At 35.2% G+C, this 24,921-nt stretch overlaps 1 protein-coding gene and 2 long non-coding RNA genes across 5 annotated transcripts in view; 2 read left to right on the plus strand and 1 right to left on the minus strand.

Annotated features, from left to right (window-relative positions):
- The window catches only part of LOC139106627 (uncharacterized), a 32,321-nt gene extending 18,371 nt beyond the window's left edge, over positions 1–13,950 (plus strand). For both annotated transcript variants that reach the window (XR_011546405.1, XR_011546406.1), the window contains 2 exons: positions 13,522–13,654; positions 13,853–13,950. This is a non-coding gene — a long non-coding RNA (uncharacterized lncRNA). The remainder of the gene's footprint in view (positions 1–13,521; positions 13,655–13,852) is intronic.
- A 101-nt stretch (positions 13,951–14,051) lies between these two features.
- LOC139106626 (uncharacterized) overlaps positions 14,052–24,921 on the plus strand; it is a 110,969-nt gene continuing 100,099 nt past the window's right edge. The window contains exons 1-2 of the long non-coding RNA XR_011546404.1: positions 14,052–14,379; positions 14,497–14,552. This is a non-coding gene — a long non-coding RNA (uncharacterized lncRNA). The remainder of the gene's footprint in view (positions 14,380–14,496; positions 14,553–24,921) is intronic.
- Positions 16,039–24,921, minus strand: part of LOC139106620 (furin-like protease 1) — a 162,097-nt gene continuing 153,214 nt past the window's right edge. For both annotated transcript variants that reach the window (XM_070663531.1, XM_070663530.1), the window contains one exon: positions 16,039–17,806. In XM_070663531.1, coding sequence (XP_070519632.1) covers positions 17,364–17,806 — 443 coding nt within the window. In that variant the 3' untranslated portion in view covers positions 16,039–17,363. The remainder of the gene's footprint in view (positions 17,807–24,921) is intronic.

Below are 24,921 nucleotides of genomic sequence, written 5' to 3' on the forward strand. Positions count from 1 at the left end.
AGTATACGGAGCGTTTTGCATTGCTGGCTGGTCGCGCCGCGCGAGCAATAACAAAGCGATCTTGCGTAAGCACAATGGTCCCGTACTCGCGGTGTTTGTACGAAACTATCATCGAATATATGTACCAACCACTTCGTTCCGTACAAAACATTCAGTGCGCTATGAATTAAAAGTGCACTCAAATGCTATATTACATATTTTATCGTATTAATTTTGCAGTATGAATTATTAACGCACGTTTTCCACCGTGCTTTACGAGTTTTTTTTTAATATTGCACGTGCATTTTATTATTTATAGCAAACTGTAATTGTTACAAATTGTTCAATTTATTTTTAAAAAAATAATAGTTTTCAATTTAAATAGTTAATCGATTATTTAATTAGCAAAAGTACGGTCATATTTAGTGATTATTTAAAATATTAAATTTATTTTTATTTAATATAAAAGCATGTGTGTGCAAGTTAAATAATTATTAATATTTTGTAAATTTTCACAAAAATATACCGAAGAGATAAGGTCTATAAATAACGAGATAACATTGACAAAGAGATAAATGTTAACGGGATACGATATTATTATACTTTGTTTTGTGAATTTCTCTATCTAACAAGTGGAAGTCTTAAGAAAGCACAATAATGTGAAATCTAAAACAATTTTTCACGGAATGCTTCGTACAAATTAAATTCCGGACCACTCTTATACACGATTCTTTCCGATGTTCGCGCAACCGACTAACAAGAGTCTCACGCTTCAATGAAATTCTTAACTGTAGCCACCATATTGCCGCAATCTGCTAGAACGTAAAGAGAGTAAAAAATAAAGAGCTTGCTGCAATCGTTTGACGACGCCACATCTCAAACTGCATGGAAAGAACGTGTAACTTAAAATACGCGTAAAAAAGAAACATACATTTTAAAGAAATTATATAAGTTTTGCGCGAGATAAAATTACGTACGTAATATATAAAAGACGAATTTATTTAAATAGTTATTTAAACGATATCGTTAATAGGCTCGAAATAGGTATAGCTGCTTTTAAAAATAAACGACTAATAAAAAAATTTATGAAACTGCCAAATTATAAATATTTCTGCGCGAAACAAAATGCTTGAATATTTTTCTCATAGAATTTCGAATTTAGAAATATAAACGGGAATCCGTATTGAACAACCAACGTCATAATCTAATCGACTCTAAGTTCATGACTCCAAGCTGAAGTTTCAAGTAGGCGAATTGGAACACCTAGCACCTATTCCCTGAAATTTGGAAACCTACAATTACGAACTTCTCTGGAATTCTGCGTTGAATTTCAGCAAGGTCCTTAGAACTCAATAATTTTATAGAATATTCATTTATACGGTATTAGCGTATTGCTGCTTTTCTACTTTCGTTATTTTAACAATAACTTCTTTTGCTCGATTCAATTAAACTTACGAATTAATTTGTCAAAACAAAAAAAAAAAGTAAAATAAACAATTTGTTAACAGCTCAATTACTTTTTGATAGCAATTTGCGTAAATAAATCGAGACCACTGCAGCTTTTGGTAAAGGGAATATTTTATTCTACGGTTTTATGTATACATTACTACTGAATACATTGCGCAATGATTCTGCGGTTAGGAATTTCCATGTAATTTCACTGGATTTTTATTTAATACGCGTCATGCATAATCAAAGCAAGCACTGTTACAGTAGTATTGCATTACTTACACCTGTAGTGCATCGTTATTCCACAAAGTTCCAATGCTACATTGCCCAACAACAAAATAATACTTTTAGAACGTGTACGGGGTTTTATATATAATACAATGCAATAATTGTAAAACTTTTCATGAAATTAAATTGAAACAAATAAAATTTAGTATTGCTTTTATTGGTAATAATATAGAGAATTAATCGCCAAACGAAGTATCGTCTTTAACTTTTCAAGTATAAAAGAAAATCTTTCTCGAGGATACGTTAAGATATTAATTATCACATATGAAGGAATTACATCGCAGTTATCGGAATTGTGCTCGATTCAGTCGCAGTGAAAGACTCGCAGTATGGACCGTTCGGCATTACAGATTTGCTGTACTGTTTCCGGTCGGACGCCGAAGTTACACGTAGCTCTCGCTCAGGTTGAAATTATTGATTCGCTATAATTGCGATGTTCGATAGTTCGCCATGCCAGAATCATAACGTGCAGCAAACTGGTTATACCAGGCAGAAGTAACAACTTCATTAACGCATCGACGCGTTGTACTCGCGTTTGCTATTGGCAACCCATTGCGATTCTGGGTTTGTTGCAACGTTGGGATTGTTGTTCTTGTTTCGTCGACACAATGTAATATCGCATGAATAATTAATGGGGTCGCGTAAATTACCCTATTAACGAATTTTGCGTTTGCGCGAGATGTTTTGAAACTGCCGATACATGCGCATTTTAACGTACAATTTTATTTAACTCAATTTGCTCCCTCGTCTTTGTTGTTCGCATAGAGATAAATCTTATTATTTACTGCAAATGTAAATTTAAAACTTTAAACTCATTAGCGAGAAGTAAAATCAACGCACAGACTCAGGGTCTAATTACAAAAATGTATTTACTCGCGGATTTTAGTTACCGTAACGAAATGAAAGCGGCTCTGATTCTTCCTTTTAATATTTTTACATGTAAACCTCTCGCAGTTTACAAATGGCTGTTTATTAATTTACCGTTTTTACATTTTGCGATCTCGATAGTACCTAAGTCACTTCAAAGGTGGTTTACTGACTAATACGTAGGTGTTTGCCCAAGTAAATGTGTACATCTAGTTACTACCAGACATGTTAGCTCCGTAGTAGTCTGATTTATGTCAGTGGATAGATACACGCACGTGGCTGTGTCAAATCGTTAACCATGTGGATATCTAGCTAGCGTATCTGTCGAAAGTGTTCGTTTGGCATCAATTTAACGTGGCGAATAAACCGCAATACATATTATAAGTAGGAAATCTCGACAAAATTTAATTACAAGCTAAAAATATTTTTCTGAACATGCTCGAAACGGAAGAACCAATATCGTTTAAGTCGTGAAAAATTAATCGATTTTATTCACGCGGTATTTCTGGTCGCTTTTAACTCGAAAACTTGCGAGGTCGCTTGTATATTTGCATCTTTTCACGCGAATATATATCGCGCCGAAATACGATAAAATATTTCACGATAGTGTGTGATATTCCAATATCTTTTCAATAACGTCAGGCATATTTGTTAATTTTATTACGTCTTCGAATATTTTATTATAATATTTTTTCGGCGTCGCAGAGTCTTCAATCGCTTCGATTCAATTTTTACTTCGCCTCCTCTCTTTTTTTCATAGACGATAAAGTAATTTCCGCGAGGTTCGTCGAGGTCGACCGTCTTATTCATTTGGAATATCTCTCCTTACGCCCAATGCTTTGAACTGCGCGATAATGTTTGTGTGGCTCTGATTGCCTTTCGAAGGATTTCTCGACTCGGCAAATTGAAAGGTTTGCATGGACTTTTTTACTCGCGGCTGACCTAAGTTCCTCTCGGATGTAAATCGCTCGCCGGAAATCAATCTGCCAATCTCCAGTAAGCTGCAAATCGCCAGAGCTTTTTAAACTTTATCTCGATATAACAAAAGATAGGATTAGGTACTTTCCTCTTCGCCAAAACAAGCTTTAGAGTACACCAATTGTTTCTGCGCGCATTTTTCCAATGTAATATATAAAAATAGTAGAAAAAATCATGCGTGCGCTATGCGCGCGTTATTTTTTAAAAGACCTCAATTACAAACCACAAAAAAAATTATATGACTTATTAATCTGCATGAACTTCAGCGGAATTGTAGAGTTCTGCTAGTGACTGTAACATAAAATGGAATATTAATGTAGACGTGCTGAAAACAGTTAATGTTTAAACAAAAAAAATTACGCGTATTTGATTCTTTAACAAAAAAAAATAAAAATAAAGTTAATAAAATGATAAATTAAAAAAAAGAATTAATTCTTACTTAAAAGTTGCTCCGTTTTCGGACTTCGGACTGTCGGATGTCCGACCTATATTTATTTTTAATTACATCAAAATTTAGAAATGTAATTTATTCAGCGGTAAAATTAATAAATTTACTTTATCTTACGGAGTGAAAGAGATATGAATGTTCCATTTAATGTACGCCATATATTTGACTTGTCACTTGCTTCCTATCTCTTATCAATGCATTATTGATAAAATGCCGCGGGAAAGAATTGGTGGAGTTCGCGATCCTGAATTGAATATAAGCGGCGATAAATCATGACGTGATTTTAAAGGGGCGGATCGCTTCCGAATGAATGTGAAGTTGCACACGCGAAGTTTGCGGGTACACTTATATCTCCACAAAAGATTAAATAAAATTTTTCGAAGTTATATGCGTGAGATATTATTTGCAAAAGAATATAGCAAAAGAAAGAGAAACAAAGAAAATACCGAATGTCCCTTCGATAAATGATTAAGTGGCTCGTAACGTCACTTCGTTATTCTCGCGATACATGCAAGTATCGGTTTATGAATTTCTGTTTTTCGTGCCGATTTGATAAAATATCGCGGTATACTTGGGTGTCGGGCGGAAGTACTTTTTCCGAAACGATATCGCTGGAATAATGGGATTTAATGGAGTTTGAAAGCGGGGGCCACTGCGTGCGAATGAAAGTAATAAAGTAACATCAAGATCATAGGCATGAATAAGAACTTCCAAGATGCAGCGCGCACACATAAGCAGACAAAGGCGTGTGCCGCTAAAGCTTTCTGACTTCATTTCCCAAGTAATGGCTTAAATCTCAACTGCATTTCTTTACGGTGATCGCTTTTATTGTACTCCGCTGCTCGAGCGTACTTTCAGCCTTTTCACGGTATCATACAATATCCTCAATGCATTTTAGAATGCGACGTACGTGTGCATTGATATTTCATCGATCTAACGGATACTATCATGACGTTTTATCTGTCAAGCCGAATATACTTTCAATCATGCTCCGGCGATATTTTTCTGATACATATTCGGTATTGAAAGAATATTTGAAGGATTAAAAATTATTTATAGAAAGACAGATCTTATAAATATAATATCTACATCTACATTCTTTTATTTGATAAAGTTTTAATAACAATGTGATAATTTTCCGTTTAATTTATACACACCGCGACTTTTTTTTTTTATACACAGGTGAGGGCGTGATAAAAAAATTAATATATACACTTTTATTTATCGCGAAGCTATACCTATGTGAGTACGTCGCGATATTCGTCGATTAAATCACTAAATTATAATTAATGTCTGTATGTATATATAAAATACATTTAAAGAAACGGACAAAACAGTTTTCTTTTGCGCGCTTTAGTATTATACATTAAATTAAAAAATTGATGTTATAGAGAAAAGATAGCTTGCCATAATAGGATAGTCGGTTCGAAGATGTTTCGTGGTCGGTAGCGGTTAAGAACAATCGAACTGTTATACAGCCGTCGTGAAACAGTCGTGGCAAAATTAATCTGAGCTACACTGCGATAAATCCGCTACTTTTGATAACGTAAACGGCGAGCGACGACGACGTAACCGAGTTGTCTGTAATTGCACCGATATTTCTCAGGTCGACGACTTTGAAGATCGCAGGTAGAAGGTAAACGCTAGAAAGGTACTTCTCCTCGCCGTCTTTTTCCTCGGCTTTTCTCATTGCAGGCGCGATTAAATGCTTCAACTTTCTTCATAGCCGAGTCATCGACCGGCGCTATTGTGCAAGACACTTTCGTTAAAGAAAAATACCTCGCGCTGTCGTACCATTTATCGACTTGCTTCGCTCCCGTTGTGATTTCTTATGTGGTCAGAGAGAATTAAGGGAACATCATCGCCGGTCGGAGTTACCGCAACAAGTATCGTTGCAATTAACAGTCGCGATCAGTATTAACGAGCGCGCGTCGTGGTGACATTGTGATTTACGCGATCTCGTAATGGATTCCTCGGAGAATAATAGCGAACGGTGACTGCTACAAATAGCGCAGACAGCTTCGGCTAACAAAAGTTTAAGCATTATGTACGACTTGATCGCGCGTCCGCGATATTTCGCGCGAATGTGTAACGAAGATAAAGAACCGCGCACATATATTCGCGGGAACAACGTACGCGAGTTCTCCGGCAATTCGCGCGGACTCCGGCCGTCGTCACACGAGCCATTTGATAATTTCCCGCCTCGTTAGTTAACGTAACGGGTTAGTTACCTCTCTGTACTTGCCCGGAACGTGAAATATGACCGGCCGCTGTCGGCGTATCGTACGCATTAATGAACTTAGGCTGTCGGTCGGCGCATCGCGGACATTTTAATAATTCCGAAGCGTTTTTTAAAGCGCCACTTCGACGACCCAGCAATTTCAGTAATGGAGCATTACATAAGGGTCGGGAACTTGGCGCAAAAAAATCGAAGTCGTCAACTAGCACGATACTCGATGGCGTTTTTATTTATAACGTGGATTTCCCCTATCTCTCCGTGATTTTTTTTCTCTTCAGTTAGATAATTCACGTCGCGCATGTCCGAAAATGACTTCCCATGCATGTACGCGTGCCTCAAAACTTGCCCACTGTCTCTCGCGTTCGCGTTTTGAATCCTGATAAAATCAAATTGTCCCTTTATACTAACCGCGCCGCCTCAAATAAATGTTATCAGCAGCTATAAAATTTAGTTGAATGGAATATAAAGCATAAAACGAAGTCGCGATAAGCCAATCTCTCTCTTCACGGCTCGTTACGTTTACGAGTGTTTTACGAAGTTATCCGGCATTTTCTTCCGCAAGAATTCCTAAACAAAATCCGCGAAAGAGACGCGTGACAAGAATTGTTCGAGATAATATTTAAGAACGGATGCATGATTACGTGTGCGCCGATGTGTGAGAGCCTGTATTATTTCCGGGGCGCACATTATGTTTATTTGTAGATAAAATTATTTTTAATCAAAATACCGCGGTACGCGGTAAAAATAAATTACGGTTAATCTTACAGATATAATGGCGCAGAAAAGAATATCATTATTTGATATTCAATTGAAATATATCCAGGAATTGAATTTGAATTATATTTAATCGCTTTACGAATATTCTCTTTCAATTTTTACCTTCGTTAGAGAACGAGAGGAGTTACCAAAATTTTCAATATGTTATTTACTTATTAACTAGAGATTACAGAGCACGTGCATTGCACGCGTCATTATATTCAAACATTAGTTAATTTAATTAACTAGAACAAACCGTGCGCGCGCGCTATTTTTCAATATAATTTTATTTTTATTTTTTAAATAAAAACCAATGTAAAAGATGTTTTATTAAATTAATAAAAAGAAAAAAAAACCTAATTTGTTCTAGTCCTATTTAAAAAAATAAAAAATAAATAAATTTATATACAATAATTTTTTAAGATAATTATGGAAATTATATTTATTATTTTTTTTTTTTTTTTTGGTTAAGTAAATTACAAACGAGCAATTTAATCGACCGAATACCGCGACGTATTAATTAGTTAGATTCGCGATACACTTGACATAAATTCTTTTATAACACGGTAAATTCTTTTAAAAATTTTTATTTTGATAGATTCGTAGATCTTTATTTCTTTAAAAAATTTTTTTTTTCTCGTTTTTTCTTCTCAAAGATTTATTTAACATCACAAAGACAAGGAAGATTAAAACAACTTAAGAAAACCGTGCTGTTAATGTAAAAGAAATTGCGTCTTGTAATCTTGGAGGTGTAGAGCAAAATAAGAAATAAAGGTGGGAACGAGGAAAAGTAAAAGAAAGGACAATCTTAAAATTTATTTCGGGTTCCTCGCATTTTTCATAGCGCGGATAAAAACAGCTTATCTTTAACTATAATCGTACGCGGCGAGTAACGAGCAAATTAGGAAAGCAATCTTTTATATTCTTACTTGCTATTGTGCGCAATTAAGATTTCTTAAAAAAAAAAAAAAAAAAAATAAAAGAACTGGTGGTTTTCTCGTATTGGCCACTAGTTTTTCGTTATTCTTTCGACAAAGTCGCTTGTCTTGAAGCTTCTAAAAGAAACGATCGTTGAGCGAGGGAGAGATTCTGCCGCTGGCAAAAATACAACGTCGGCATTCGCGTAGAATGTCCGTTCGCCTTCGCGAAAGTTGAACCTAGGGCCGGAAACGGAACGAGATGTAGTCGGAAAAGTCCTTCCAAGGTAGCTGGCTTCGCATAAATAACTTACTTTAGTTACCCTTGAACCGCGGACCACTGTCGCTGACATTTATGCTCCGTACTACCTGTGTAACGTTACCTACGAGTTACCCAAAAATTTTAAGAGCTGTAAATCGAAATATACGCAATACGTGTTAGGAAAGTCTTTGCCACGAAGCGAGGAGTATCGTAGCCTTTTATGTACATCAAACGATCCTTATTGCTCATTTGGTCGAAAGTTAAGCAGTCAAAGAAGGGGGAGGTAATTTCGCTCTTGTAACGAGAGAACTTGAATGATTGATTGATTGATGTTTCTAAAGTTGTGTTAGTCGATATTTTGTACTGATATCCTTCGTCTCCCGTCAAACTCGCTATAATTAATTAATACGTATAAAATTGATAAAGCGTATTTAAAAAAATAATATTGACTTTATCAAATTAAAATTGCGGCTGTATTATTTTTATCAATTATAGAATGTAAATTTTTATTTCACGATAAATAAGATTCTTTGAAGATTTATTTAAAAAAATGGAAAGATAGAACCCTACGTAATAAAAAGAGTTTTGTAAATCAGACGTCCGCGTAGTTTTCAAGCTTTTTCGTTACGAGGGAGAATTTTCGTACAGACGAGAAATATGAGCCCCATTTTTCCCTTGGTAATGTAATGACGGGGCTCACTCGGACTTTCGTCAAGTACATACGTACGCACGCACGAAACGCGCAGACTACATCCCAGGGTTACAATGGCATATAGCGAACGCGCCCACGGGATCGAGATGAAACGATACGAGTCCCATGGGAACTGTCCCGTAATGGGGCTAGGTCCTATTGAATAACTCAGCGTTACCATTCGTCGATCCCCGTCCACTCTGGCACCCCTCGTTCTCTCCGCTGTTTCGAGAATATTGGGGAAACGTGCCTGAACGATGGTAGATCTCCACCGTAACCATAGCACGCAGACGACAAAAATTAAAAGGCTTCAGTTTCCACTCGGTTTTTGCTAAAATTTTGCTTTTTATTTACTTCAATTTATTAACTTTGTCTTGAACATAATATTGTTTCGTTACAATTTTTTAAATACCAAAACGTATAATGCATCCCCGCGAAAGACATTTCATTCTTCAATTCTACGATCTTGTCCAATGTATAGTGAATACTTCGAGTGCGATTATTCGAAGTTGATTTTACGCGCAAGATATTCGCTACTCCATTAGTTCTTGTTCATTCCATTCTCAAAGCTCAACTTCAACTGGTCACCGTTGATATCTAAATTCCTCCGAACTAACTTCTAGAACTACCGACTTCGCTTTATGATGTACAGCACATCCGCGGGGGGTTTAGCTTGAAGAGATATACGCGTGTCGTAGTTAGTTATCACATATATATCGAAGTCAACTGTGCTCGAAAGTTAACTCACAGACGAAAGACCTTTCAACCATTGCGGAAAGGGCTCTTATTTTATGCCACTTCATGTGAGATAACAAAGGGATGAAAGAGTATATAGAATTATTGAATAAAATAGGAACTTAAAATATAAATTTATTTAACGGAAAAATAAAGCTTTTTTATTAATAAGTTGTTTCGCGCACAGATTCGGTGAGGTTTAAAGTGAAAAAAAATTGCTACGTATATTGAAAGCTCTGTATTCGATTACTCCGTTTGTATTTCTATTCTAATTATAATCAGTTTTCTTCAAATAATTGAAGAATGATTTCAATCTAAATTTCAAATCCGCGAAACTTTGGATTTTGATATACTTCGAGTTTAATGCTGCGCTATGGACGTGCTCTTTGATCTCATGCTTGATATCAAATTGCTCTTTCGTGCAACAGAATGTTGAACGAGCGCAGTTTGCTCGCCGCTTACGAGCTCGCCGAGTAAATATCACAAAAGCGTCCCCATTACCTTTGGCGATGGGCACAAATTCATTATTTTCGTCTGGCTGCGTCATTTTGGAATTCACAGTCGTGAATTAGTAGAAAACAAAAAAGGTACACTTACAGATTTCTACGTGGGATAAAAATGAATTTCTCCGTTAACAGCTAGAGCCAGTTCCAAATTTCAACAAAACTTATTTCGGAAAATGTCACGCTCGTATAAAATTTTTACTACACCCACGGAATCGAATTTCTTATGTTTTCAAATATTTCAATGATAGAAAAATTTATAACGTCCTCGCAAACTGACGCAGCAGTTTGGTCTTTTAAATAAATAACGGTTCGGTTCTACGATACGTTCGTACCAAGTTGTCTCATGTGAGATCCTCGCGATACAGAATAATCAATGGTATATTGAAGAAGAAGGACCGTGATGTGCTGCAAACACGATATGGTATATAACACCCTAGAGAGAACTTTTCTATTTCTTTCTTACATATACAATAAATATTTAAATCGATAAGTATGTTAATGTATGAAATATTTTACGTTTATTTTGCAAATTTAGCTGAAAAGTCAAATAGCCGAACGTAATAATCACAACAATTAATTTTAGTATACAATAGTGCCTTGCATACTGAGTGACATATAATTGTAAGTAAATTGATGGAATTGAGCGAGACCGTGCAATAATTCGCAGTTATTATGCATGCACAAATATATTCACATTACCTGACAGTAGCAGAATAAAATGTATAATATAACATTGACAAATTGTAAATTAATTCAATTATTATTCGATTTATTATGGATAATTAGAGCGCTTTTAGAACGTGTTAGAATGTTTTTCGCCTCTTTTTATACGTTGAAGTGTTATTACAATCCGATCGACAGCTTTCAGAAACGTAAATCAAGACAAATGATGACGTTAAAATCGCACAAAGCAAAATCAAAATAACCGTGTTATATAATAATGCTCGAAATTCACTCACTTTTACGCGATGAGCTTTCATTACAAAGAATAATTCTTGCTGTAATTTGATTTGGGCTCGTGTTATTAAATTTTAAATTCTCATCGACAGAATAAATTCGCTTTCAGCGTGAATAAATCGTTTTAAATTTGCGGTTAATATTACTTTCGTAAAATATATTTAACCTTAATATCATCTTTAATGATACAAACTAATCTAATTATAGCAATTGACACTTAGAAATAATAAATTAATCGATAATTAAGCAACCCGTTTAGCAATTTACGTTCGCGATTTAAATATAACCATTTTATGCGTGATATTCATTTTTATTGCATCGTTTTTATAACATCGTGAATATTCTTGGCGGTTCCGGTCGGTTTAATCGAGATTCGATCGCGTTTAAATTTCCGTTTACGTGTCACAAATAATTCCGCAATTTATCGCGTGGTCTTTTGCATGAAACTGTCTGTGTTTGCATGTTTCGAGGGTGAAATACGATGCTGTTAACCATAACCGACAAGTTTTATGGACCAGACTGTATGAAAGGAAGGAAAGTAGATAAACGAAACGACATTTATTACCGGCAGCGACATTTAAGAAATCTTATCAATGATTAATGTTCAATCGACGGTTGTAGTTATATCTTTCTGGTTAGGTATTATGCGATGCGCATGTGATCGTTAACGTGACGATGTTTATGCAGAAAAAAAAAGAGCCAGCACAAGTTAGAAAAATTTCGATTGATTTTTAAACATTTAACTGATTCTTTTCACATATCTCTAAAATAAACCGTGGCAAGGATTTGGTTTTCTGCCAAACGCCTCTGTATTTTTAAAGAAAGAGAAACGATTACTACCTTCTTATTTTACGTCGGGCGCGCAAGAGAAGAAACGAAAAGGAATTATCGGCGGTGGATCTTCCCGCGAGAAGAAGAAAAGAGGAGTAAGTTACATCACGTCGTTACGTGACGTTTGCAATTGGTTGAAAGGCATTCCATCCTGTGGGTCATCAATTTTATATGCGGAAACTATGTTTCTCTTGTTTTCTCTCTTTAAAGTTAATTACAGATTTTATAATAATCTTTTTATTTTTTTTTTTTTTTACGAAATTAATCGACGTAAAATTAATTGTTTTACGTAAAGCTAAAATTAATTTATAAGTTAAAGTATTTCATGCATTATACGATTGAATAGCTGCTATTAATTACGACAGATTTTTCTTGGCGGTGATGTTTACCGCAATCGCGTGCTTTTTCAATGTTAAAAGGTATATCGTGACAAGCAACTCGTCGGGAGAAAGATGTTGCGGATGGATTTTCGCACGTTCACGATAACGCGGATTTTGACGCAGCATCATATAAATCCGGTTGCTTTATACTCGTTCTCTCGTAGCGATAAGGGTAGCGTTGCTCGTCTAGACGAACACCAGTTTGCTCTTTACGTACTTTACTTTACGGAGGGAAGGTAGCGTGGCGAAGAATTTTATTATTTGCGAGAGTCGTGGCTGTGATGTCGTTGCAAACGCGTCGTTTGAGTATAAAGACAGCGAAATTTTAATTCATGAATTATAGCGAGTAGAAGCCGGCGGTGGTCGGAGCACCGCGGAAATAATTTTGTTGCCGTTTTTACGACCGTCGCGCTCAATGAGTTTTAATTATCGGTGTTTGCAGTGATAAATTAATAATTTACGTTTCGCGAAAGAATTTTTAGATGAGAGAAATTGCCGAAAACATGAAAAATTTTTTCTTAAATTTATAAACAACTAAAAACTTCAGAGCGCGCGTTATTTCTTTTTATTTTATTTTTTTTTTTTTTTACATAGAGGAAAATTATTTTACATTTAATAATTTTTAACAACGATCTACAGCCACGGTTTTCCACGATCAGTTCGTGTGCGTTTGTCTCTCGTGTTATCGATGCGTAATGGGCGTGCAATGAGCAAAAACTTTTTCAAGAGCTGATACAAATTTTAATATAAAGCAACGGATTATCTTCGGCGTTCAAGCAACTCAAGGTGTACGCAAGAGACGCGCTGTTTACGTAGCGTAGATTCGGAGTCAGTGGCTGTGGGCGCGGGGAGCGCGGGGAGAGAGGACAGTCTAAAGATAACCAGCCGGCTGGTATTGCGAAGGTTCGGGACTCGGCGGCTATGGGCGCGGGTAGCGCGGGGAGAGGAAACGGTGCGCGCTAGCGGCGGCTGGCCCGTTCCCCTTCCATTCCGTCTTCGTCGCTCGAGCTGCTCGTACGCACGTATTCTACTCCCGGAGCACTTGGCGCGCGGTGTGCACGTGCAAGCGCTGGAATGTGTGACCGGCCGCTCGGCACCAAAACACGAGCACGGTAAGCTGTTAGTAATACGCGGCGAATAATACGTAGAATAGAATATAAAGGTTAAATGTACTTTGGTCTTTGCGATCGATTATCTATACGCATTGTGCTAATCAGCTAAGTGTTTTATTGTTTCAGATGGAGATCCAGAGGAGGACAGATTAAACGAAGGAGGATAACTCAACCAGGATAACCAGGCGGATAACTCAAGCATTCTGAGAGGAGGAGGAGGCCTAGGATAGGCGTCCTGCATCAGCGGAGCAACTCTTGGGTAAAGATCACTTTTTTTTGTATAAGAAAATTAATCGTTTAATCGTTTGGCTATTAGATAACTTTATTTATTATTATTTATTTAATAAACGAAGTAGAGACGCGTATATATTATATATATATTTATTTTTATTTTTTTTTTATTATGGAAATTAATTGTAGCATATCTATAATTGAATTATGTATTTATCTGTTACAGATCACCACTAACTCCGCTGGCAAGTAAGTCACAATTGTTTCTTACTATCAGTGGTATAAGAAATCGCTGATAGTACGCGTAAAAATAAAAAAAAAAATTCGTTTAAATCGGAAGATTAGGAAAACCGCGTAAATCCGGCATTCCGCGTAAATCGGGTATTTCGCGACAACCGCGTGCTTCGCGTAAAACAGCTTGTAGAGTAGAAATATTAGTAGTAGTGTAGTTCTATTTTTATTTCATTGTGTAATATTTTGTACTAACGTAGTTTCTTACAGCTTGTCGTCGATCGAATAAAATGAACCACGGTCGGGGTTCATCGCGAATATCGCAAGAGTAATCGGGCGTCGAAAATTATTATCTAAACTTAATTTTAACGGGAGTCCCGCCAGTATCGCGCGAATAATTTTAATTATTAATCCGCGCGCGTATTCGCGAGTGACCTGTAGATGTTGTGACCTGTGGATCTGAGTACTGAGAGGAGGACCAGGTCTAGGAAAGACATCGGGCATCGGCGGAGCAACGTTTGGGTAATTATCTTTTTTTTCTTAATTATATTAAAATAACAATTTTTTTTCTTTTTTTTTTAATCAGTAATTATTATTTATTGCATATTTTTTATTGTTGTTTTTTCTTGTTTGTTGCAGAATACCATCGTATCATGGCATCATCGTTGCTGAACTCCGCCCGCGTCGCATCAAATGTGAGTTGCATGTTTTTTTTATTAAGGCAACGAATTCATAAGAAAATACTTATACATTTATTATATTTATTAAATTGTTGTAATTAATAACAGTGTAATTTATAAATTCGCTGCCTTCAGTAGTAGAAGTAGCGTAGTTTGAAACGTAGTTTAATCTGCAAGTGAGACTTTCTCAGCCACTTGCGGCACGAGATTCGTTTCTTTCAGCCACTTGCGGCAGCCGACATTCTCTTTCGGCACAATCGACGATTCTCGGCCACTTGCGGCGCAATTAAAATTTTCATCGAATTTCCGATTAATAAAAAATATCGCTTTTAAACTCGTTTACGTCGTTTCGTAATAAATATCGTTTTAATAAAATCGTAATAAATTAGATTCGATATAATACGGCTTTTTTGAGATAGGAATCAATTTTTTATTAAAATATATTATACGTGCAATTGATCTTTAAGCTGATTATTATGAAGTGACACGGTATTGTACAATTTATGCTCGCATCCTTTATCCGTAACATTAACTTGTACACTTTGTATTAAAACCACGTACGTTTGACACGTTGCAATAACAAACCAGTATAACGAACCCGATATTCATTGTGCTATTGAATATTGATATGAGTGGCTTTTCGCAGGCAATACGTACGAATATTTTTTCGTTTTTTTCAAAAGTATCTTATCGTTATATCTTTACCCGATCTTTATGAAGCGATTACCAGTACGTCAGTTTTAATATTTGATGTGTTCGCAGTTTTACGCGAAATATAAAGTTCCAAATTTTGATTACGTACGTTACACCGTGATATTTGCATTACCAAACACGTTGCACGTAAACACCGCGTGCAAATAAATAAAAATTATTTAATAATTTTTTCTTGTTTTGCCTCACCTCGGCTCTAATTCCATGTTGACGTTACGGTTTTTTCTGCATGCGAACATACGCGTATACACTTACCGTGGAACAGCTTTTTGCTTGACAATTCAGAGACAAAGACAAAAGCCCAAACTAGAGAATATTAATTGGCGACAATTAACAAATCATTTCCCCTGCACAACGCGGTAAACCCCATGTCGATTGCGTCGTATGAATTCATTGATTAGGACGAGCGACCAATTGCCAACAACGAAAATCTGCTCGTTAGCAGAGATTTTTAATGCTTACCGCCACGGATTAATTACTTACGCGACTGAACCCGCAATGATAATTTTATCTTTGTATACTCCGTAATGCACACATAAATTCCTCGTTTTAATGTGGTCGTAATTAAATCCCAAGAGAAATTGAATTATTTAATCTGTTTGCTGATCGTTTATTTTCACACATATGTTACCAATGTTTGTTGCTACGATTATATTTGTCAGATCCCATCACCTCTAATTTTTATATTTTGCCATTGGATACTGGCTTCGTCGACGTCTGATGCCCAGTTAAACTGTAAATTAGAATAAAAATTACATTATTATAACGGTTAAATTAATATGAGGAAGACTTTAATTAAATTAAATTTTATTAATACAAGCTTTTAAGAAATAATAAATATATACATTTTTGCGATTATTTTATGAAGTTTTAAGGTGGGATGTTTTAATAATAATAATAGGTGATATGTTGAGGATGAATAATGAAAATAATACCGATGTTTTCGTTATTATTTTTCATTATTTTATTTAATTTACAACGTTAACAACAACAATGTACATCGTGATGCAATGATTATTGGTAACAATTACGGGTAATTGTAATAAGCGATAAAATTTATAATCTATAATTCAGCCTAACAAGTGTATCACATTATTGAGGTAAACTGCTCTTACAAAAATATGCGTTACTGACAGTGTCGTTTAAATAGTAAAATCACGGTTAACGTTATTTTCAGCTTTTAATTACAATAAATCTTGTCTGTGTCTCTCATCACTTCTGATTAATGTAGGGATATGAGCTAGGCATATATAATATAATACGACGTGGTAATTTCGTTAATTAGCTTGTGGTCTGTTGATTACTAACGCAGAAATTTGATTATACGCAAGTCGATAAGTAATAAATTAAATATTATCGTGCTTCTGTAAATGCTTCGGAATGTCGCACGTTCTCTTTTAAATTTATCTCGCGCATACATTCAACCTGTCGCGGAGTCTTTCTCACGTTGACTTAAAAAATGTTACGTATTAAAGCGATTCAGATCTCACAAGTGGGATTACCGATATTATCCGCAAGTATCTATAAAGTTATTCGTGATCGTGTCAGTCAATTTCAACTGACGTTCGTCACTCTCACTCTTAATCGCACAGTAGATCCAGATGATCGCAAATAGATATTTACGACTTATCGCGTCGCGTAAAATCGTTGCTCGAACGATAGTAATTTGCGAGCGATCAATAAACGGCCCACGAACTATTACTACAATACTGGCATAGCAACGAAGCGATTGCTTCATCTCAAAGGAAACTATCGACACCGTTAATGCTTTACGTTTCAAATATCTCAGAAACCGCTCCTACAAAGGAACGTTCCTGTACTTGTAAGAGTACAGTATCGCTCCTGAACTTGACGGTGGGATGCCTGAGCTCGCGTACAAGAAATAAAATCGCGAAACATTCGTCGGAATAAAAGTTACTCGCAGCTTTTCTTTGGGAAATTTTCTCTGAATATACCTCTCGTCCCTGCGCTTCGATTTCTGATCCGTTTGAAGGCAACAAAAGTATAATACAATCCAATATCGTACGTAATACCAGAACGTTTTCGTAAAACACAGAGTAAAAGCATTTTCAAAATCGTAGCTCTCTTCGAAGAATATCTTTCGTCGCGATAGATTCATTCGCTTTCGGACACGTAGGTGTTCACCAGTTCCGTATCCGCGTGAGCCTCACCGTTACCGGAATAAGACACTTTGCTGTACTTGTGGACGGATTTGCGTTTACGGATGCACCACGCGAGCACGAAATAAGCAACGGCAGCGATAATTAGGCCTAAATTGACCAAGAACGTCACGGTTAGTCTGCGGAACCACAGTGTGGACTGCATTTTCCAGGAAATACTGCTCAGCACGCACAGTGCTCTTCCGTCGCTCCATACGAGCATAGAATCCGCGTGACAGGTAATGCAGTCCGCGTCGCTAGGTCCTTTGCAAGATAGGCACGTGTAATGGCATGCGGTGCAGAAAGCACCGAAATCATCGTTATCTCGGACAGCGTAACTTCCAGGCGGGCACTGTCGCAAGCAGCTGCCGTTGCTGTGGTATCGGCCCGGTTTGCAAACTGAAAAATTAGACACACCATTGACGCTCTTCACTTTCGTTTAATTCAGGTTGTCGTGTGAGCTTGTAGTGTGTAGTTGCTGTCGCCGGTGTAGTAATTGCAGTGTGATGTATTGCCGCAGCCGATTGACATGTCGACGTGACAAATGGCATTACAAAAAAGAGAATCGAATTAGACTTGAATAACTTGGAATTATTTTTCAGAAAGACAGATTAGTAAAAGTAATGATAATCAATTGTAATAATTTAAATTATTAAAGATATTTTATCCATTTTAAAATTATTAAAGATATTTTATTCATAACGCCATTTGTCTCGAATAAATTGTTAACTAATCATAAACCATGGTTGTGTGCGAGTATATTATTTAACAGCTAAATAAAACGTGTGTATTAAAAAATAAGTAAAATTATTTTATATACTATAAAAATATATTCGTTTCATAAACTAAAATTACATTAGGAAAATCTTTGAAACAAATGCACTAAATGGCAAACTCCTGTGAGTGTGACTTGCAAAATATTACGAAGCATCCAGATGTATATTTGTGCCATGCTACATTCCATTTGTAATCTTTACCAAAAACACCCGTATCGGAGTACAATACTAAAAATATAATCACGATAAATAAAATGCATATATGGATGCAATTTTATTGTAATGTGCACTGGATTTATTCTTAATGCATCAATATGACAGGTCTGTGAGATTTTGTCATTTATATGCAATATTTATTATCTACAAATAAACTGTTTCGATTCATGCATTATTTATTTACACGGTCTAGTTACAAAAGAAATTATTTTACGTGACACTCATTTCTATAAAACAAAAGAACGACTAATGGTCAATGCATTATTTATAATTTCTTACGATCCAGTTATACTCCACTATTTCGTTACAATTATGAAGAAAAATTAAATGCATAGAAGTAGCCTCACAGTATGAATACTGTCTACATTATAGTATTATTTATACGACATTTACTCTGACAGATGAATTAACGCGATATTAATTGAATTGTAAGTGAAATTAAATTTGAAAAAACAAATTTATGAATGTCAGGATTTTTTGAGAAACGTAATAATAAGCGAAGAGGGTACGTGCGCAAACAAAAGCTGTTAGTATAAAAACTAGAAAATAGAAGCTGTCTCTCGTCGAAGTACATGAAACTCAAGGGAACGTTTGCATCTCGGAAGCTTTACAATGAATTCTAAATTACATGACGTCGGTATTAATAATTTGAAGGTAGTTACTGTCGATGGTCACAACAGTTAAGACTTGGTTAATTAAATGCAAGTGTTTAAACGGTTTTAATATTAAATATCTCTACACGATATTGTATATTAAGATTGTAAATGGGATGTATAAAAAAAAAGTATTTAAAAAATTAGAATTGTAAATGAGAAAAAATATTTAGCGTCTCTACAAAGTAATTTAATTATTACATATCGAATACTATCAAAGAAGAATTAATTATATTTGTGTTGTTAACTTTCTAATTAACTTTTAAACTTTTTATGAAGTAAAAACTCATTAAAAATTTCAATAATCAATTATTAAATTTTAATAACTCGAGCTATTAGTACCGTTAATTATTTACTAATGACACCTAAGATTAAAGGTTTTCCGAGAAAGAAAATTTATGAGAGAAAAAAAAAAATCAAAGAACGTAATCGTTTTTTTAAAGATCGTATAGAAATCACGATGAAATTAGGGTGCAAATAAATAGATAAATGCATTTCAATTCCCTTGGCGTTCAAGTACGTTCGAGTGATAAATCGCGCGGGAGGATTAAAATAGGATATTATATAGAAAGAAGAAGAAGTAAGACTCACCGTGCTGGTGAAGCAATCAAGGATAGGGCTGTTTTTTTTTTTTTAATGTGCGATTGTGGATGTATGGATGTGGTTGGTAGTGGTGATGATTGGTGGTACTTGGTAGTGGCTGGTCTGAGAAAGTCCGCGTCCGGCACTCGTCCCCACGGAGCGTGGTCCAAGTACCTAAATACGTTTTCTGAACCTGCTATAGGATAAAGGGGATAAAACGCGACGTACGCCCCGGTAGCTTCGATTTGTTATTTTTCGTGACGGTTCACGTCTCGCAGTTCGATTTTTGTACGTATGACGCTCGCCAAGATAGCATTTTCTACTTTTAAATTATGTCGACTCATATGGGATTCGAAAAGCAAGAATTCTGGAAAATGATTTAAAAACTATTCTTTCTGCGCATTGATCTATATCTTTTTCTGTAATTTTATTTTAGAGAAAAAGACGCTTACGCATAGGCTTGTTAAGAAAAAATTAAAGTTTAGCTTTAAGTTTTTATGGAGTTAAAGTTGATAAAAAAATAATGAAATAATTTTATTTTGTGGCAGAATTGGAGCTGAAAAGCAATTTTAAGTTCTGTTTTTTTTATTTTTTATTTTTTTTATTTGCCACATTATTGCGATTAGTAACGCATGAGAAAGTAAAAGTACTGAAATGGATAGGAAGTCTTTGACTTAGGACTTAAATAGCACCATTAAATTGGCTAATGAGTTTTCGATAATATACTGAAAATCGGGACTGCGGGTGGGATGTGTTCGCACTGGTTAATCATCAAATCCCTAAGAGTTATTGCCGCACGGTGGATTAATCGTCTCTGTTCTAGCACAATCGCGATAATAGATAATTGTACCAGATCCATACTACCACGAGCTCACACGGCTCTAACGTGTCGTCTTCCAACATTCTCCGAATCCGTTTGGATCGCGATAAAATGAATAAATGGTCCAATAAGAAAGAGATAAAAGACATTATCATTAAATTAACCGCGGAATGGAATTGTTTTCTAAAATTAATACTCTTCGATAAAAATCATGTAACTTAAATAATCAGAAATCGAAAGAAATCGGAACGTAAAAGTTTTCACTATATAAAGCGTAAAGAAAAATTTGAACTCGGAGTAATAAATCAGAAGACTCACTAAAGTAAATGCGATTTAAGCATATTTTGTTAATGTATGCATATTATATCAGCGATAATAATAATGTTTTGAATAAAATACTGGTTTAAAAGCCATTTTATTCAGCGAGCAAAAATAGTTGAAAATGCGTGCATTATTTAACATGCGTTTAAAAATAAAATTATATCTTAATTTATATCTAACACCTGTACATTTCATGCATAATTACTATAGCTGTTAGTACGGTTTATTATCAGTATTTTCTGAAACATATTTTATATGTAATTAAAATTCTTATGACCTAATTAAAAGAACTCATCACGCAGATACACTGTTTATTGACTGAAGATTTATTACATTATTTATGAGAAGCATTCTCATATGCAATAAAGTTAAATTAACTTTTATATTGCGATATAATATTAACTTTTTTAATTATCTTGTTTGTTCACTCGTTTTTTCAAATTTTGTTTTACCTCGATATATTCTTTGTAATGAAAAAAAATTGCGATGATTAGGATCGGATGATTAGAGTTTGATAGTTGCATTCATTTCGAAAGATATGATTAAGGTTAATGCACCTTCAAAGGGATTCATTTGTCATGCATTGTTATCTTCAAGAGATCGAATATTAGCCTGAATATATTGAGTAATCAAGAAATGCTTCATTACCTGACCTTAATGAGAAATAAATGTCTTTATAATCAGCATTTTCCATTAACTTCGACATAGTTTGTCTTTCGTTTACACAATTTATAGCCTTTACTTATTATTAAAAAAATGGATTAAATTTCTAATTGTTAATATCAAAATTAAGGAGTTGTTACACATCAATTGCATGGTAATTTTACAAAACCATGGAAAATTAATTTTGAAGCACTGCTAATTTAAACATAGATTATATTTTATTCTACATTCCCTTCTTAATGTTTTCGGAGCTCTGTGGATATTTGTAATTTTTTTTTTTAATTATATAAATTTGTAGAAGTTATAAAAATTGTAGTTGTAGGAGTGCGTAAGCTTAATTGGATTATGAAATCGTTATAGAAGGAATTACAGCAACTCATGCAGACGAAACTCCATGTATCACATGATTTTATTTACGAAAGATCTTTATCGAGGCATGCTTTAATTGGCACATACCTGCGTATATAAATCCTAGAATAATTGGGATTAGAAGCATCGAGCAGTATTAGAGGCGTTAATTAGCTCGCGAGTTGCAGATTAGTCGACTAATGGCGAACGGGCGGGATTGGAGTATGATCGTATTATATTTTAAATTGAGAAAAAAATTAAGGGTAAGCGGATGAAAGAGTCGAATTATATTTATATTAAATTGATCACAAAATAAAGTATATCACTTGTCATCGTCGACAAAACTTTGATTAAATATTACTCGCATAACAAATGGGTCCCCGCGCGATTGTATGTTCAAATTATTGCTGCGTTTAACGTTTATAACGTTTATTGCTGGGCGCGAGCATATTAAATGAATACCATCGACCCTTCGATCCGACTACTGGCCCGCCCTATGAGATCGTCGGAACGTCCGCGAAATTAATAATGTCCAGGTAATTATTCAGGAGATTCTCCTCTTTTAATTCATTCGTGATATACAAATTCCAATGTCGCATATAATGACTCGTAGTAGTTCTGCCATTGCTTATACAATATATTATGTATATGTGTACATAAATGTGTGTAGCAGACACTCGCGCTCCTCACGTGTCGTGCCTCCTCCCGTGTCCTTTCCTCGTGGAATTCATCGTCGAGATGCGATCGCGCGCCGACGAGAATCCACGACTGTCCCTCTTCCTTTTTTTTTTTTTTTTTTTTTTTACCGGTGAATAGCAAAGACAGAGGTGAAGCACACACGGAAGAAAGGAATGAAAGGGACGAGCGCGCGAGCGTGAAACGTAGACGCGAGTCGCGCGAAATCGCACCTCACGCTCCTCTTCTCACCTTCTCGAAAACATTATAACTTAAGATATGTCACCTCTCCAAGCAAGATACATTTTACAGTACATACAAACATTTACAGTAGATACATTAACAATATGGCAGACATTCGCGGCGGGACAGCATCCGATATCCGGCTCGGGTGTGTGCTTTAGACCCACTTAAACGGATAGACTTGCGAGTATTTGAATGATTATTATATTTATCGTATGTATGTATATATATATCTACAAAATGTGCATATTTTGTGCATCGTATGCCTTCCTCATGTACAAATATTAAAACTATATGAGTATCGAAGAAAAATGATACCCCATAAATACTTTTATATGTATATAGCTTTTAGATAAATCGTAAGTGCAATTCCCTTTTGGAAAAAATCTCTTGCTTTACCATTTGCAATTTGTATTCTTTTAAATATATCATCTTTATTTATAAATTAAGCTACTTACTTAAGTACAAAATAGTAACATCGCAATTAAAAATTACGAGAGTAAGAATTAAATTTTTATTTGAAAGGAAAATAAATTTTGTACAATTAATCACGAGTTTATAAAGTAAAAGAGGACAAAATGTACTCATTGCTTTGGAAAGCAGATTCAACGAACGTAATAGTGTTTGATGTAAAGTGTAACTCGAGCGAAATATGCAAATATTCGCGCTAAATTTGCCGAGGGTTCTCCAGGTTTTTCCAACCATGAGAATTCGATTTAGACATTTTCGAGTCGATGTTCACATAACGATTTTATGAGGGATGCACGCTGTGTCGTGCGATGTTAATTATTGTCGCGATTGAACCACGTGTGTCTGGTGGTACACAGTATCGAATGTTAAACGTCGACTCACTTCTGATTGTTCATCTGGATAAATTAATTGAATTTAATTTCGAAAAATTGAATTTTCACTAATGTAAATTCCAGTCCGGGCGACGAAATTAATTAAGTACAAAGCGCGCTCGTGCAAAATTTGCGAAAAGTCTCTGCAAAAAGTAAAGACACAAAAATAACTCTAATAATATATCAGCACCCTCGCGACAAAATTGATCGCATAAGCATATAAAGTTTCATATTAAATCAAAATTATCGCGATAAAAATGCAAATAATAGAAAAAAAAAATTCTATCTTTTAGAAACTTTTATATAATTTACTAAATGCTAATAAATGTTGTCACTGCTTGCGAAATAAACTTCATAAAAATTTCAAGGTAGAATTGTCGCAACGTAATTCCCCGCTTTTGTTACCGGAAACCAGACTGTCCCGAAGCGATGCCGCTGGTATTGTACATTTCGGAAGATACGTCACATTTGAACGAATCAAAATACATCCAAAGTTCCTTGTACTACTCGTAGTATCCACGTTTATATTAACTTTTTTTTTTCCTTCAGAAACCAACATCCCTCCACACTAATTAATATAATTGACTCTTATTCTTAAAACTGAAATTCGCTATACATATAGATAATCGGTCTGTACTTTCGTTTTTCGTAGCTTCATCTCTTTCTCTCGCATTTGCATTTGCTGCGTTTCAGTTTCTCCTCGTATACACACACATACACGCATACATACATTATTATTTTTCTTCTTGCATCTTCTCGATATTTGCATTTTTTTTTTGTCCTCTCAGGGGATCTCATTCTAGAGTGTGTAATAAAATTATTTCTTTTTCTCTCTCTTTCTTTCTCTCTATTTTTCTCTCTTGATCTAAATTGTCTAGAACGAGCTCACCGACTCTTGGTACAATTTCATTCTTCGAATGATATCGAAACGAGATTTTGCGGGATGAAAAAGGTTCGCCATGAAACTTGTGAAAAGTAACCGTTTTCTTCGATCGATTCGTTTGAAAAGTTCCCATTTTAATGCTCTTAATTCTGCTAAGAGATAACTTCGTTATGCCTCTTTGACGGACGTTATTTTCCAAAATCAGGATTAATTGAAAAATCGCGATTAAAGTAGCTTTCTTTAAATTATATGTCTCGCGAGGAAAATCTCGTGGCGCAGTCCTTTTTAGTTGGGAAAAAAACGAGAGGCTCGACGAGATCTTGGAAAAATCAGTATATTGCATTTCAATTCTTATTCTTATTCTTCTTATTATTATTTTTTTTTTATAAACATATAAAGCCAAATCTAAGTGCCTGATAATGATTTTGTTATCGCACGACATTTGGCCTATAACTTTTCTTGTTAAACTAATTATTTGTCTCAGCGAGAATT

The sequence above is a fragment of the Cardiocondyla obscurior genome, linkage group LG11 (assembly GCF_019399895.1).
Source record: "Cardiocondyla obscurior isolate alpha-2009 linkage group LG11, Cobs3.1, whole genome shotgun sequence".
Lineage (NCBI taxonomy): Eukaryota > Metazoa > Arthropoda > Insecta > Hymenoptera > Formicidae > Cardiocondyla > Cardiocondyla obscurior.